The sequence below is a fragment of the Rousettus aegyptiacus genome, unplaced genomic scaffold, assembly GCF_014176215.1.
Source record: "Rousettus aegyptiacus isolate mRouAeg1 unplaced genomic scaffold, mRouAeg1.p scaffold_m13_p_8, whole genome shotgun sequence".
In the NCBI taxonomy this organism is placed as follows: Eukaryota; Metazoa; Chordata; class Mammalia; order Chiroptera; family Pteropodidae; genus Rousettus; species Rousettus aegyptiacus.
The window spans coordinates 69,088,219-69,103,847 of record NW_023416311.1 but is presented as its reverse complement, the minus strand read 5'-3'; the positions used below and the strand labels follow the sequence as shown (position 1 = coordinate 69,103,847).

Genomic DNA, 15,629 nt, shown 5'->3' with positions numbered 1-15,629 from the left:
AAAGGGTGGGGATTTGTGCCTGGAGAGTTTTGAGGTGGGGAGTCCCAGTTGGGTAGGGTGCTGATCCCTGAAATATGAAGCACAGGGGAAGAGTAGGTGAATGAGTTTGGTAATGAGGGTTTGGATGGGTTCATTTTGAGGCACCTGGGACAGGGGAGAGATGCATGTTCAGGCGGAAAGCAGAGAGAGAAATAAACTAGGTCTGGGGTTCACTGGAGAATAGGGAAATAAAAATGAGGTCTGACTTCAGTGGATGGTAGGGAGAGAGAAACTGGTGACTGTGGAAGTAAATTTGTGAGTCATCTGCTCTGGGTACTCACTTTTCAACCTTTGGGTCAATGTGTTTTGGGCTGGTTCGTGAGCAATGACGGACAGCTCTATCACATCTGCTGCCTGATCGACTAAGATTGTGAAATGTGCCTGATCTCAGATATGCTAACATGTGAAACAGTATGTGAAACAGAACTGGTAGAGCATGGTCATAAAAATAGCAAATGTGGGCAACATAATGGAAACTGAAGGCTATGAAACTGAGTACGTGTGATGCCTGGAACGAGTCTACACTTCCTTTGGACCAGGAAAGCCCATCAGTCTGGTCCCACGCATCCCTGGACCTGGGCATGCAGAGTTTAAAAGCAGGGCCCTGACTGCTCAGGGCTGATCCTGTCTCCATCACCCTTCTAGCTGGATGACGTTGGGCATTTTCCTTAGCTCCGTTTCAACCTCAGTTTTCTCATCATAAAAAATAGCCTCATAAGACCACAGTGAGGTTAAAGTAGAAAAGTCGTGTCACACACTTAGTACAGGGAATAGTGCCTGGCATGTGGTAAGTGTGCAGCAAGTGGTATCTGAGTGTAATAAGCGAGATCACGGTTATCACGGTATCAGCAGTATATATTATTATTGCTCTCATTTTTCTCTCTTCCAGTTCTGAGAGAATGTAAGCCAGCCTTTCAGCTGAGGTTCATGGACAAAAACAGGGCCATTTGTTACTTTTTATGTGTGCGTTCGCTCTTTTATGACCATCTGGCATGATGATCAAGTTTAATTTGTTTTGCTTACTCAAAGAAGATCCCAGGAATTTGGTCTTCTTGAATGAAAGTTAAGAATGATGTGTTAGAAATTCAAAAAGAATATGAATCACCTAGGGTAAATAGTAGGCACGATCGGCCTTCACAAATCAATATAAGGCGTGAGTCCTGTAGCCGCAGGATTTGATCTACAGTCTTAGTCGTGCTTGCCCTGTTCTGCTTTGATACTTTACTACTGGAATGTGTGCACTTGGATTTCATCCACCTTTTAGCTGTTTTCGAGTCAGGGCATATTGAGGAGAACTTGTGCTGTCCAACAAACAATCATTACAATTAATGATAGGCTTCATTTGCATGAAGTAAAATGTCAGGTGATAACATTGGCCTTTTGGATAAGGCCTGTTCTGTTCATAGGGTCTTCGGCTGCTCTGTTTCCTGATGGAAGCTGTTGCAGGGCAGCTGGAGTGACCCACGTGAACATGCTCTGGAGCAGTTGTCTTCAAACAACTCATATCAGTAAAGAAAGTTTGAGCATGCATCTATCACGTATACATTTGAAATTAAGTTGATACATTATAAAACATATGCCAGAAATAAAAAGTTAAAAACTTTGAGATAAAAATTAACATAAATAGCAGGATTTATAAATAAAGGATTAAAACACACATCTGATGTGTTTTTCTGCCCATTTTGTGTTCTTATGCATATATATATATATATATATATATATATATATATATATTTTAGGGGCTGCCCTAAATTCACTTAGTTTATTATTTATTAATTTATTTAGTTTATTATATACTATCATGAACCTCTTTGTATGTAAAACTTAGTTTGAATTCCTCATTATTTCCTTTGGGTATATTTTTATTTTTATTTATTTTATTTTTCTTCCCCCCTTCCTGGGTATATTTTTAGAGGTGGGATTGTTGGGTCAAAGGTATGAACATTTATTAGGCTCTTGATATGTTAAAGATGTGAATTCTTTCCTTCACGTTTTTTTGCAGATATTTTTCCACTGGGGTTTGCCTTTTGGCATCTCTTTTCCTATAAAAATGAGAACGTAGAATATGAGGAGAAATTCCTTCGTAACAGATGGCTGGCTGAGGAATTCAGGGAAAGCAGCCGGGGGTGCAGTTTTTCCATCTCACTGGGCTGGGAACATTGGTTCCATGCTCTTGATCCCTGTTAACATGATTGTTATATCTAAATAGCTACTAGTTAAACCTTCTGAACGAATCCTAATGCAGTTGTAAAGGTGCCATTCTTAACATGCAGCAGGGAAATGGTTAGGGAGTAAGGAAGACATTCTACATTCCTTTCCAATATTTTTAGGAAAGAGTCTGCATAAGGAGGGGAAAATATCCACGTAGCTATTGTGCAAGACCAATTCTTTTTTTCTGTGTTTTGGCCTAAACTAAACTCACTTTGTCTTACTAGTGTTGCTCATGAGTTTCAGGAAATTTAATTACTGAGTTTGCATATATATTTTTTTAATGACATATAACATTTTAAATCAGTTTTAAAGATTAAAGCTGTATGTGGTACAAATGTGCTTCTATTTTTATAGTTTCACTGTATTATAATTCCTTATTCCACTGATTATCTTAATAGACTCTTACCTTCTTGTGGGCAGAGTCTGTGTTCTGTTTGTCCAATCCCAGGACCTAGTAGTGTCTGACGGATACTAGGTGTCTAATAAATGTTTGCTGGATAAATTAATAAAGGTTAAGAGTATAATTGTGGAGGAAAAGTCTGAAAGGAGGCAGCATAGCAGAGTGCAGCTTTTGGAGCCAAACAGCTGGACTTGCATCGTAGTTTTGCCATTTTTCAACCGAGGCTTAGTTTCTTTATCTGTAAAATGAGGATAATATTAACCCTCATCTCATAGAATTGTTGTGCAATTTAACTGTGCCAAGGCTTATAGTCTTGGCAATATATGATGACGTATAGATGCTTAATAGATACAATCTATTATTCAGAGTAATGCACAAAAGGTAAAGCACACTGTTTCTCAAGTAATTTCATTCTATGACAAGAGGCAATTAATTTTAACTTTTTTCCCCTTTTGTTAGAATGGAGAAACACCATTCTTCCTGGCTGTTGCAGGAGGTCATGAAGAATGCAGCAAAGTGCTCCTGGCAGCAGGAAGTGATATCAACATTCCAAATAAAGTACGTGCTCCATCCTGTGTTTACTCATACAGTGAGAGGAGGACTCAGAATGCTCTTCGCATAATCTGGTCCTGCACTGATCCACTCACTGGGCTTTTGTAGAATTAATATTTATAATTTGCTTTGTTTGGGTAGGAATTAGTGATTGATCTCAGATACTCCCCAATTAATGTCTCCTCAAAAGCAATGCTATCTTTTCTATTTATTTGGGGAGGGAATAATTAAAAATGAGCCAAAAGGAGCAAAGAGTTGTTACTTCTAAAATACAGAGACATTCTTATTCTGCTCTATTTTACCCTAGCAACTAGTACATGCCTTGCTTAGCCATAGTAGATGCAAGAAAAAAAAATTATTATGTGAAAGCACAATGGTCAGTCTGGAGCTTGGAGAAGGCAAGCTGCTGCTTTCTTCTAAATACAGAATACTTTGGCATTAAGATCCTTTGACATTTATCTTCATTTTTTTAGATGAGAAAACTTTGAATTTAGGAAAGTCAAGGAACTCATCCAAGATCATGCAACTAGTCAGTGGCAGTGCAAGGCTTTGAGCTCAGTGTCTGTAATTTTAACCACTGCAACAACCTTGTCTTCAAATGGTTTTCCTTTCCTTCTCTATTTTTCTAATTATTTTTAAATTATAATGAAAATAAGAAAAAAAAATGATTAGTATCAAAAAGTAAATGATGAAAAGTGTTTTATTCCAACTTCATAACTCAATTTCGCCTCTTCAGAACTAACATTATTAATAATTTATTTAATCGTGCAGAAATTGTCCATGCATTCACATGGAAAATGTGATTAATCACATACACATGTGCATACTAACACTGTATATATACATATACACACACCATGTTTTTATTTTTTAATTGCCAATATATCTTGGCGATCTCTCCATTTCAGTACAATGTATAAATAGTTCCTCTTCAGAAGGTACAAAAACAGTAGAATCAAGAATAAAGTCCCAAACTAGTAATGTTTAACACCCTTGTATTCTGCTGACAGGAATGTACATTTGTTTAGCTCTTTTGAAGAGCAATTTGTCACTTTCCTTTCACCCATCTTTGGAAAATTATGTTGATGGACTAATCTAAAGGTGATGGAGGCGGAGTGACATGCATTAAGATAGAGGTTAAAGTTACCTTCAATAGCCAAGAATTAGATACAACCTGTAAGTGCGGTAAATGGTAGGGGAAGGCTGAACCAAAATTTGGTGTACCTATTCTTGGAAAATTATGTAGCCATTAAGAAATATTTATGATAAATACTAAATACATAACAATATAGAAAAATGTTTATGATAGAACACTAATTGAAAAAATATGTTTATACATATATTTTAACTGTATAGAACTTATATATACATGGCAATATTGTGAGTGTGCAAAATGAAGATAGTGGGAGGTGATTCCCACTGATGTTGCAAGGTTATTTATGCAATAAATGAACACAAAGTTAAGAATTAATGGGGCCCAGGCAATGCTCACAATGTGGAGAGCTGTGCCGTTTTTCGTCACTGCACAGATGCCTCTCTGCCCCTAGTCTACAGCCACTCTCCGTCTCTGGAAAGGCCTCCCTGGTTAGCAGGATCCTCTTGGCTTACCCCATTGTTCTGTGCCCTCCCACCCTTCTGCCCTTAACTATTCAGCCCTCAGAGGGGTTTTGCTTTGTATTGTCTTTCACACGGTTATGATCTCCTCACCTAACCTAGGCAGCCTGGAAAGTGTCCTAAATCCTGTTTTCAGCTTTCATGTTATCTTGAGTTTTTCCCTTGAGTTCATTAGCATGCTTCCTGGATCTACAGTCTCAGTCCCCACTAGTGGTCCACATCTGTCTCTGTCTAACCCAATGAGAACCCTGGGGATTCAAGCAATGTGAAGTAAGAAGCCAGCAGCAGGGCCGCACATTCTTGCAAGGACATGCTAGGCTTATTTTGCTTTCATATCTGTAGGTGATCCTTGTGTTTGATCTTGGAAGTGCTTCACTGACGACACTGCTTAGTCTTGGTCTCCAGGAGATTGCTTTTGTGTCCCCACCCTCAACCAAGGGGGATGGAAAAGGATTGAGTCATTTCGGAGGAGGTAATTGAAGAAGACAATGGATTAAGCTGATGGGGGAAACTTTCTCCATCAGTACTGGATGGAGAGGCTGCCAGGCATTTAGGCGATAGGCTCTCTTCAGGCCATATTAACTGCCCTGGATCCAGTGGAGACTTTTGTAGACCTTAGGAACTCATTCCATGTTAAATACTTTTTTCCTGTAAATTATTTTTAAAGGTTTTTTTGATTGTGCTTTCACAATTATTTGGAAATGACAGACTTCCCAAATTTATGATTGACTGATTCCTTAGACCTCTGTACTTAGGAATTTGAGGAAGGTGAAAAACTTTAACCTACAAATTGTTTACAAATATAATGAATATTTTATGAATATTACATTTAACAATCAATAGAGTATGAATATGTCATTTAAATGTTCACTTCAGTTTTGTGGTTTTGGTATCTTGTAACCAATCTTTTTTTTTTTTTTTTAAGACTGCAACTATTTCTTTGGCTCTGAGAAGTCTGCAGTTCCTGGATACTGTGCCCATAGTGCCTAGTGGGTACAATGCCACAGACTCCCACAACTCTTCCTACTGTAAGGTTCCTGGCTTTGGGTTCTTCATAAACTTGTTTCTGCTTCAGATTTTCTGATTGTGTCAGGGCCTACTCTTGATTATCTAGAATTTTACCAGTCTAAATGTCACTGTATTTAAGAAGTCTTTCTTGGTCACTCACTGGAAAGTAGCCCTCCAGTCTTGCTATTTTACTTCTCATTGTAGCACTTATCACTAGCTGATATTATGCTTTTAATAACATCTATAGTCTAATAAATTTATTCTCAATCTGGTAACTTGCTGATCTACCAATCTATAGATCAATTGATTGTCCACCCCCATTGGAATACAATACCAGAGATCTTGTCAATCTAGTCATAATCCCTCCCCATTATCTAACATAGTACCTGGTACATAATAAGTGTTCAATAATTTTTGTGGAATGAATAAGATGATAGTTATGATTACCATACACATTTACTAGTTCATTTGTTATTCCAGTATTGCTATAGTTTGAGAGAGGTAGGATGCTAGAGTAGACAAGACCATGCCCTCCGAAGATGTCCACACCCTAATCCTTGGAACCTGGGAATATGGTATGATACATGGCAAAGAAGAATTTAGGTTGCAGATGAAATTAAGTTTGTTCATAATCTGACCTTAAAATGAGATGATCCTGGATTCGGCAGGTGAGCCTAATTTAATCACAAGTGTCATTTAAAATAGAAGAGGGAGGGGGCCAAGGAGGACAGAAGGAGGCTAGCACAGTTGCTAGCTAGTATTGAAGATCAAGGAAGGAGACTGTGAGTCAAAGGATGTGGATGGCTTCTTTAAACTGGAAAGGGCAAAGAAATGGATTCTCCTGAAAGCCTCCACAAAGGCCTTTAATTTAGCCCGGTGAGACCCATTTCAGATTTCTGACCTCCAGAACAGTAGGATAATATATTTGTATTGTTTAAGCCACTCAGTTTGTAGCAATTTGTTATTAGCGGTAATAGAAAACTAATGTAGATGGTAATATCATTTTTTACAGAGGAAGACAAAGCATTCCATACTTGAGAGGCCACTTCTCTGAGGTCATACAGGCATTTAGTAACAGCTGAAGGCAGACTTCAGTTGGTCAGAGTGTGTATCATTCCTGTTAGCATCTGTTCCACTTATTCACTGCTTCATAACAAACTACCCCAAAGTATGGTGGTTTAAAACACTGTATTATTATCTTTCATGCCTCTGAGGGTTGACTGCAACCCGCTGAGGGCTGTAGTCAGACGTCATCCAGGACTTCAGTCATTTGAAGGCTTACCTGAGGTGGACATCCACAGTGGCTCACTCACTCATGTGCCTGGCAGTCAAGGCCAGCTGTCAGCTGGGACTCTTGACCAGAGCACTGACATGTGGCATCGCCATATGCCTTGGCCTTCTCACAGCAGGGCAGTTGGCTTTCATGAGGTAGGGAGCAGAAGCCACCAGGCCAGTTCGGGGCCACACCTGGAACTGGTATGTGTCATTTTTGCCATATTCTACTGGTCAGAGCAGTTAGAAAGTCCATCAGATTCAAGGGGATAAGGAATGAACTGCAAAAGAGCAAGTAGGATAGGAGATACTTGTGCAGCCATTTTAGGAAAACACAATGTCCTATAGCATCCTTATTTGGAGGACCTGAAATTACTTTGTAGCATTCTTACAGTGAATTGATCAATAACTATTCACTGACCAAGTACTACCACAAGGCACCAAGCTAGGCTTTTTGGAGGATGGCAGGATAATCAAGAGCAGGCCCTGACCTAAAGCAGTTTGGCATCTAGCGTGGGCACTAGGTGAAGACACTTGAGTACAGGGAGCTGTGGGAGGCAGCTGGTAGCAGAGTGAAGGAGAGGAGGTGCTAAGGGATTCTAGTCAAAGGGCCATGATGAATGTGCATGTAGGTAGTAATCGTGCCAGGCTTTAAAGCCATACCTGGCAAAGGGGAGAGCTGCTAGGAAACAGTCAGGGAGGCAGGAGTAGTGAGGCATTTCTTGGCAACAATACCAAGTCAGCTATTTTGGCTCAAGGAGGGGATTTGCAGGTACATAGAGAGAACACTTGGCCCTAGTCTACTTTGTACTTCCTGGAATTTAACTCTTATTTACCTGTGGCTTGTGTTACCTAGGACTCTGACTCTCTAATGGGAGACACTTGGAATCAACAAAGAGCTCCCTAAAATTATCAGAAACACATTGAAGGATTTTCTTTATTAAATAGTCATACTATTTCATTGTATTGGTTGATTACCATGTGATGAACAGCAGAAGGCATGCCGGGGTCTCACGGGAATCCCTCTGTGCCCTCTCCATTTATCTCTTGCAGCTCAATATCAGCGCTTTGCAGATAGCGACCCAGAATGGCCACACGTCCCTTGTCAGCTTTCTTCTCAGTGAGAACATTGATTTGCACATGAAGGTGGAAGTGAGTCTATTCCAATAATGCAGGCTTTGATCCTGGCGCTGTAGGCTGGCTATGCTGAGAGATGCTCCCTGAGATACAGATACTTGGGAGGGGGGTGGGAGAGGGGCGGATGAGCTGTTCACAAAGGAGGAATTCTTTCTGGGAAGGCCAACTAACTTCTTTTGGAGACTGAGTCTTAATCTTAAGAAATAAAACCCAAGGGATACATTTTAGAAAGTTATTGAAGTTCCTGAACAAAATGAAATCTTTGTGTTTTAAATACTTATATTTGCTGCAGTAAAACTTTCTCCTGTGTCTAGAAATGCCATTATTCTTGTATTAAATTTACCTGTTTAGGAAAATGATGAGGCTGCTGTCAATAAGAAATATGATAGTTTTTTTCCCCCTTCACTGAACAATCTTGTTTTTCTTTTGAAAGTCAATCCTTTATGCTGACTTAGGTTTTCTGAAGTTCGAATTTACTTTGGTAGGGTTAACAAAGGTTCTCTGTGCTGGAATTAGATGAGAAACACTCCTCTCTTTTTCACGCTATTTTCATTTCTCCTGTGAGAATATTATTTCCTCTGATCGTGCTTTGCCATTACTACTTATTGTATTAACTCGAGAGAAGGGATGTGATTTGCTCCACGAATTGTAGTTTTTGGAGAATGGTGTTAGGAGAATTGGCTTTGAACTTGCCTGGTTTGTCCAAGGACGCTTCCTGTGTCTCAAGAGGGCCTGGGCCCCAGCAAGGCCGGTGGTCTCAGCAGGAAGGACACTGCCCACTTCCTTGAGAGGAGAGATGCTTTCTCTCTTTTCATGCTTAGTACCTCAAGAGGGAAGGTTCTTCCTGAGCAGAAGAGGTCTGCACAGACAGCCTTCCCCTCACACCGCCCCCTCCAGCTCCATCTGTCTTTTATTTCCCTTGCTCACCGGCAGACAGTTTTCCTTACGCATCCTACCTGCTCCTTCCTCTCCTCTTCCTCTGCGTGCTGGTGACACGCTTGCCAACTCACTGCATCTCTCTTCCATCAATCTACCCCTGTTTTCTGAGAAGGATTCTGGTGCCCATGTTGGAGTCAGGAAGATCTGGGTTCAAATCCTGTCTCTGCCGCTTCCTCTCTCTGATACTTAGTGGAAGTTATTTAACCTCTCTGTGCCTCATATATAACTCAAGAAGTAGAAGACCTAACTGCTAGGGTAATTGTGAATGAAAAGCTATGTTTAAAACAATACTGTCGGGGAAGTGAGTATATAGTAAGTGCCATTATAAGACTATGGAACTAATATTTGATATCATCTATTCCACGTGAGCAACACTGCCCTCCATCCTCATCACCCGCCCTCACACACATCTGCCTTCCCTCTCTCCATTCACTTTGCTTTTCAGCTCAACTACCACTCTCTAAAGGTCTCACTGGATCTTTCACCTTTGTTATTTCACACCTGTACCCTGCCCTCCCCTCCTCCCCACTGGATGACCCTCACCTTACTCTCTCATGCTTTACCTGTGTTCTCCCTGCTCCTCCAGCTGCCTTCTCTGCCCCCTCCTGCCTGCAGGGCCCATGGCAGCTGGGCGGGAGTGAGGCAGCTGGAGGCCAAGTGTGTGATTGCAGAGGTGGGCGAGGAAGCCTGGGAGGGCTGGGTAAGAAGCACGGGGAAGATGGGGGAGAGCATGGGGGTGAGGCTGGAAGACAGGTGTTTTAGCCTCAAACGAGGAGGAAAGGGGAGAAGGCTGCAAGGGCTTGGTGAATGCACCATGGCTAGACTTTGTATCTGTGGGAGCGCTGGGCACAAGAATGGTGCCCCTGGTTGAGTGGGGCGCTAGTCCCACAACATGCTCTAGGGAGAAAGAGCTTGAGATCAGATCAATTCAGGAAATGCTGTTTCCTCTTCGTGGCTCTTCCAACGGCACTGTAGCTCTTTGAAGGCGCTGAGAAGTTCTGTAGTTAAACCTATTTAATACTTTATTATCCTTCATAGTTGACCTCAAATGTCAGTTCTTCAGACTGACCTCCAGAAAGGTCGGCTCTCTGCCCGGCCACACATATGCTCTCATACCACTCTCTACTTTTCCTCCAGAGCACTTATCACAATTTGTTATTGTATATTTATTTTATGATTTAAAAAAAAAAAGTTAATATTTGCTTACCCCACTAGATTTGAAGATTCTTGAGAATGGGCCATATTCACCATTCATTCCTTATTCCTCCTAAAAGCCTGACCCACAGCACATACTCAGTGCGCAGTTCTAGAATGAATGAAGGAGAAAGCTGATTGCTGGTGAGCAGGTTTGCCGCACGGCCTTAGAGAAGGGATGACTGCTGAATGTGTACTATGGGCTTGTCACCATGCTGGGCAAGTTCCATTCTCAGGAGAGTATCAGGAAATGTCTGCTGAAATGAGTAGCTTTTTGATCTGAATGATGAAGCCAGAACCTTTTGGATTTCATTTTCATTTCTTTCTGCAGCCTAAGGAGTCCGCTCTTCATTTAGCTATTATCAACAACCATACCGCTGTGGTAAACAGCCTATTAAGTGCACAGCATGATATTGACATCTTAAATCAGGTAAGCCAAACAAATGAGAACCTGGAGAGTCTGTTCTCTTATGTTTTAACACAGTGTGTGCTTAGGGGTACATTTGATCAAGTTCGAGGTACTCTAAAATTTTCTGGGAGGAATGTACACATTCTTTTTATCTTTTCCCTACCCCTGTAACCCCAATCCCACAAATGCTTTGTCTTTTTCACACAACTGGAGTTTAGCCGGTGCATTATTTTAACAGGCCCAGCACTTCTGATAGATAGTAGCTCAGATGTAAATTGCCAGAGGCTCTTTAAATCAAAAGCCACTCCCCCCCCCCAGTATGGAATGTTGTAATTAGGGGGAGCCCTTCCTCACAAGAAGGAAGCTTTGTTTCTATAATATAAACAATGTGTCTTCTTTTTTGCCTAAAGGCTAAAATCTTGTAATAAAAAAAAAAAATCACCACGAATTCAATCCACTGGAACAGAATCAAATGCCTCATAAGAGGAATGCATCACTGGCTGGAAATGCTGAGGTGGAAGAGTACAGTGGGTGTGGGTGGGCTCTGTCTGGACAGGGCCTGCTCTCAGGCTTGGCTGCCTCTTCCAGGAGCTGTTGGGAGGGACTGGGAAGAGAAACCTTGGGGAGAGGAGCCCTTCCAGAGTCCTGAGGACAGATAAGACCTCTGGACACATCCTGAGGTGGGCTGTCTTTTCCCAGAGAAGCCTCAGTTGTGCCCTCCAGGTGGGGAACAGCCAGGCACAGTGGGTGTGTCATCCTAACCCACTTTGTAGCCCTTAGTTTCTCATCTGTGAAACTAGAGCACCGAATCAGATCTCTGCAGTCTCCTAGGTCAGTTGTGCCCTAAGCTGAGTGGAGATTTATCTCCCTTTTTACCCCTTGCTTTCCCAGGGAATTTCTTCCTCCCCCATCTTTTACTAACCCAAAAGTTTTGGGGGAAAACCCCTCTTGCTATTAAATATACTTAGGTGTCCAACAATGTTAATGCCCCGAACCTTTCCTAAGGAGTGGACTCTTTGCCACATACACAGAGAGAACTCAAGTGTGATTTTGGTTTCGCCAGAATTGGCTAGGTTCATTCCAGAGAAGGAGGGGTATGTTAGACTACCATCCAGTTATAGAACTAGATTTTATCATTTCAGTTTTTTGTTTGTTTGTTTGTTAGACAAGGAATATACTCAAAGTGTAAAAATAAGAAAGCATAAATAAACTAAAAGCTTACAATTTGTTTTTAATTCCCCCAGAAAAAAAGAACCGCTGTTAACATTTTGGTACATTTCCTGCCTTCTAGACTTACAGCAGCACCATCACAAAGACATATGTGATGTATTGTGTCTTTATTTCATGCCAGTATAGACCTCGATAGGTTAGTCAGTGTAAGGGTGTCTTTTTGCCCATCTTGGGTGATGAGCCCCCTGAGGGGCACATTGCCACCCCACAGTGAATCTTTAATAAATGCTCATTGATTTTAATTATGCTAACACCCCAAATAAGTTGGCCCCATGCTCTGGTAGGAAGAATACCGGGCAAGATAGTATTGCCTAGCTGTGTGACCCTAGGAAAGTTGCTTCCCTTCTCTGGTTTAGAGACTGGGCTAGATCATAACCAATGTTCTTTAGGCCCTAATATTTTAGAAACATCTTTACATCAGCATTACTTTTGGTGAGAGGTTAAGACGGGTGATTTTCTTGTGATCTCATGTATTTCTTTGAAATACTCTGATACTATTGATAGGAAAATGATTATTGCAGAAGAAATTAGAAGTCTCATACTTCTTTATACATTATAACATAGAAAATTTACAAGAGAGAGAAAAGCATCGAGAAGGCACTAAAAATAACCTCTAATCCCTTCATCTGCACATTATCATTCTTTTTAAAATTTTTAATTATTTATGTATTATCGGTTTAAAAAATTTTAATTACAGTTGACATTCAATGTTATTTTATATTAGTTTCAGCACAGTGGTTAGACATTTATATGATTTATGAAGTAATTCCCCCTGATTCGTACTCACCAGGAACTATACATAGTTATTACAATATTATTGACTATATTCCCTATGCTGTACTTCACATCCCTGTGACTATTTCGTAACTACCAATTAGTACTTCTTAATCCCTTCTCCCTTTTTACCCAGTCTCCCAACCCTCCTCCTATCTGGAAATCACCAATTTGTTCTCTGTATCCATGAGTCGGTTTCTGTTTTGTTTGTTAGTTTATTGTATTCTTTAGATTCCACATATAGTGAGATCATATGGTATTTGTCTTTCTCTTTTTGACTTTTTTCACTTAGCGTAATACCTTCTAGGTCCATCCATGCTGTTGCAAGCGGTAAGATTTCATTTTTTATGGCCAAAAAATATTCCATTGTGTATCATTCCTAATATCATTGATGTATTTTCTTCTGTGTGTGTGTGTGTGTGTGTATGTGTAATCTGTGGCTCAGCTAAATATAGTGTTGTTGTCTAAGGCTTTTAATGTTAAATAAGTATTTTTTCATTTTTAAAAATAATCTTTGAAACTGTTTTTATTGTGCCAAAATACACAAAACAAAATTTACCTTTTTAACCATTTGTAAATGTATAGTTCAATGGCATTAAGTACATTCACATTGTTGTATAACTATCACAACCATCCATCTTCAGAACATTTTTTGTCTTCCTGAAATGTAATCCCATACTCATTAAACAATAACTCCCCATTCCCCTCAGCCCCTGGCAACTACCATTCTGCTTTCTGTCTCTATGAGCTTGACTACTCTAGGTGCCTTGTATTGAAATCATTTTTAAAAATTATTCATAGTGGTTGCCTACTATTCCAATATGTGGACATACCGTATTTATCTAATGAGTCTCCATATTAAACATGTACTTCATCTGTTTTTCACTGTCATAATTAATACAGACATAAATGTCCCATGTACCTACTTAAACATATATAATCTTATCCATTTTCCCTTATGTCTGTATAGGACACCTCTATTTTCCATTTCTCTTTTCACTATGCAAGTTTTTTTCCCTTCTTAACTTGCTTAGGTTACCTTTTTGAAATTTCTCATGGCAGAGGCAGCAAACTCCTTTGCACGTGGCTGCTGACCTTAGAAATGTGGAACTGGTGGAAATCCTGCTGAAGGCTGGCAGTGACTTGAACATTGTTGATAAGGTAATTTCATGGATTTTTCTCTGTTCATCTGAGATGGTTGGTAAGAACTCCTTGCTGGCTGTGAGCCTTGAGCAGCAGCATTAGCATTGCCTTTGTGAAATGGGCACAAACTGATCGTCAGTTAAATTTCCTAATTATAACTGAGATAGGTTCATAAGAATTTTTCCTCTGAACAATAAAATGTATTTTTAAAATTCAAATTATTAATTTTGGGATAAGATTAAAGATTCACATGGTCCAAAACATATATTTACACACACACACACACACACACACACACACACACACACACAATTAGTAAAGGCTTGACAGTAAAAATTTCCCACCCACCTGTCCCTGTTTGGTTCTCACACTACCCTTGCCATACGTATCCATTATTATACATTTGTCTGTTCTTTCCGGAATTCCTTTATGCATTGACAAGTAAACATCAATATGTTATACTCTTCTTCAATTTCTCTGTCTTTGTTACACAATGGTGACATATCTCTACATATTTTTCTGCTTTTAGCTTTTTTCCTTTAACAATATAAAGTGGAGATCATCTCATATTAGTACCTCGAGAGTTTCTTCATTCTTTTTTATACAGCAGCATAATAGACTACAATATGGATGGACGGATCACAATTGTTAAACTAGTTCTCAACTGGTGGCCATTTTAGTTGTTCCTAAGCTTTTACAAGCATAAACAGCTGCAATGAATAAATGTACATGTATCTTAACTCATTTTTTATTTGTAAAAGTTTTTAAATTGTAAAATACAAATGCATAATGTAAAATTGACCATCCTGACCATTTTTAAGTGTGCAGTTGAGTAGTGTTAAGTGTATTCACACTGCTATGTAACCAATCTCCAAGACTTTTCATCCTGCAAAACTGAAACTCTGTGAACAACAACTACCCATTTCCTCCTCTACATTCTACTGCCCCTGGCAGCCGCCATTCTACTTTCTAGTCTCGATGAATTTGACTGCTCTAGGCACCTCATATAAGTGAAATCATACAATATTTGCCCTTTCGTGACCAGCATATTTCACTTGGTGTAACGTCTGCAAGGTTTATCCATGCTGCAGCATGTCAGAATTTCATTACTTTCTAAGGTTGAATGATACTCATTGTATGTACACACCACATTTTGTTTATCCTATCATCCGTGGGTGGACATTTGGGTTGCTTTCACCTTTTGGTTTTTATGTAGGCTTGTTTGATGCAGTGATGTAGGCTATGTAGGCTCAGCCATCAGAAGGTTGTAGGCTGACTGTCTTTTAAGTTCTAGTCTTACTAAAAGGTATAAATAAAGGAGTCTGCTGCTAAAACACCTGTTAGGTGCTCACACACATGCCTTCTTATTTCAGTTCTCGCATCTCCTCTGTGGACAAAATTATCTGTTTTCAAGACAAGATTTGAGAGGTTTTAATGACAGCAGAGTCACATACATAGTAAGAGGCAGAGCCTGGCTTCAAAGCCATGGCTACTGGCTTCATGGTTGTCTGATGCTTTCCTACAAATGTCGGCAAAGGTGACTGCTTCCAAAAGTTGTAAGTTTTCCTTTCCTTGTCTTCACACACACAATTTATCCACTCGGTACAGCCCTAATTCCCAGTACAAGCCCTAGTCCACTCTATTTCAGAATCACGCATTTTAGGATCTGAAGTAGTGATATATTCTCTATATGTCAGTTTTTAAAAT

General features: G+C 40.0%; 1 protein-coding gene across 1 annotated transcript in view; it reads left to right on the top strand.

The window, feature by feature from the left end:
• The window catches only part of ANKDD1B (ankyrin repeat and death domain containing 1B), a 42,578-nt gene that overhangs the window by 20,255 nt on the left and 6,694 nt on the right, over positions 1-15,629 (top strand). Inside the window, 3 exon segments of the mRNA XM_016137097.2 lie at positions 8,150-8,248; positions 10,698-10,796; positions 13,842-13,940. Coding sequence (XP_015992583.2) covers positions 8,150-8,248; positions 10,698-10,796; positions 13,842-13,940 — 297 coding nt within the window.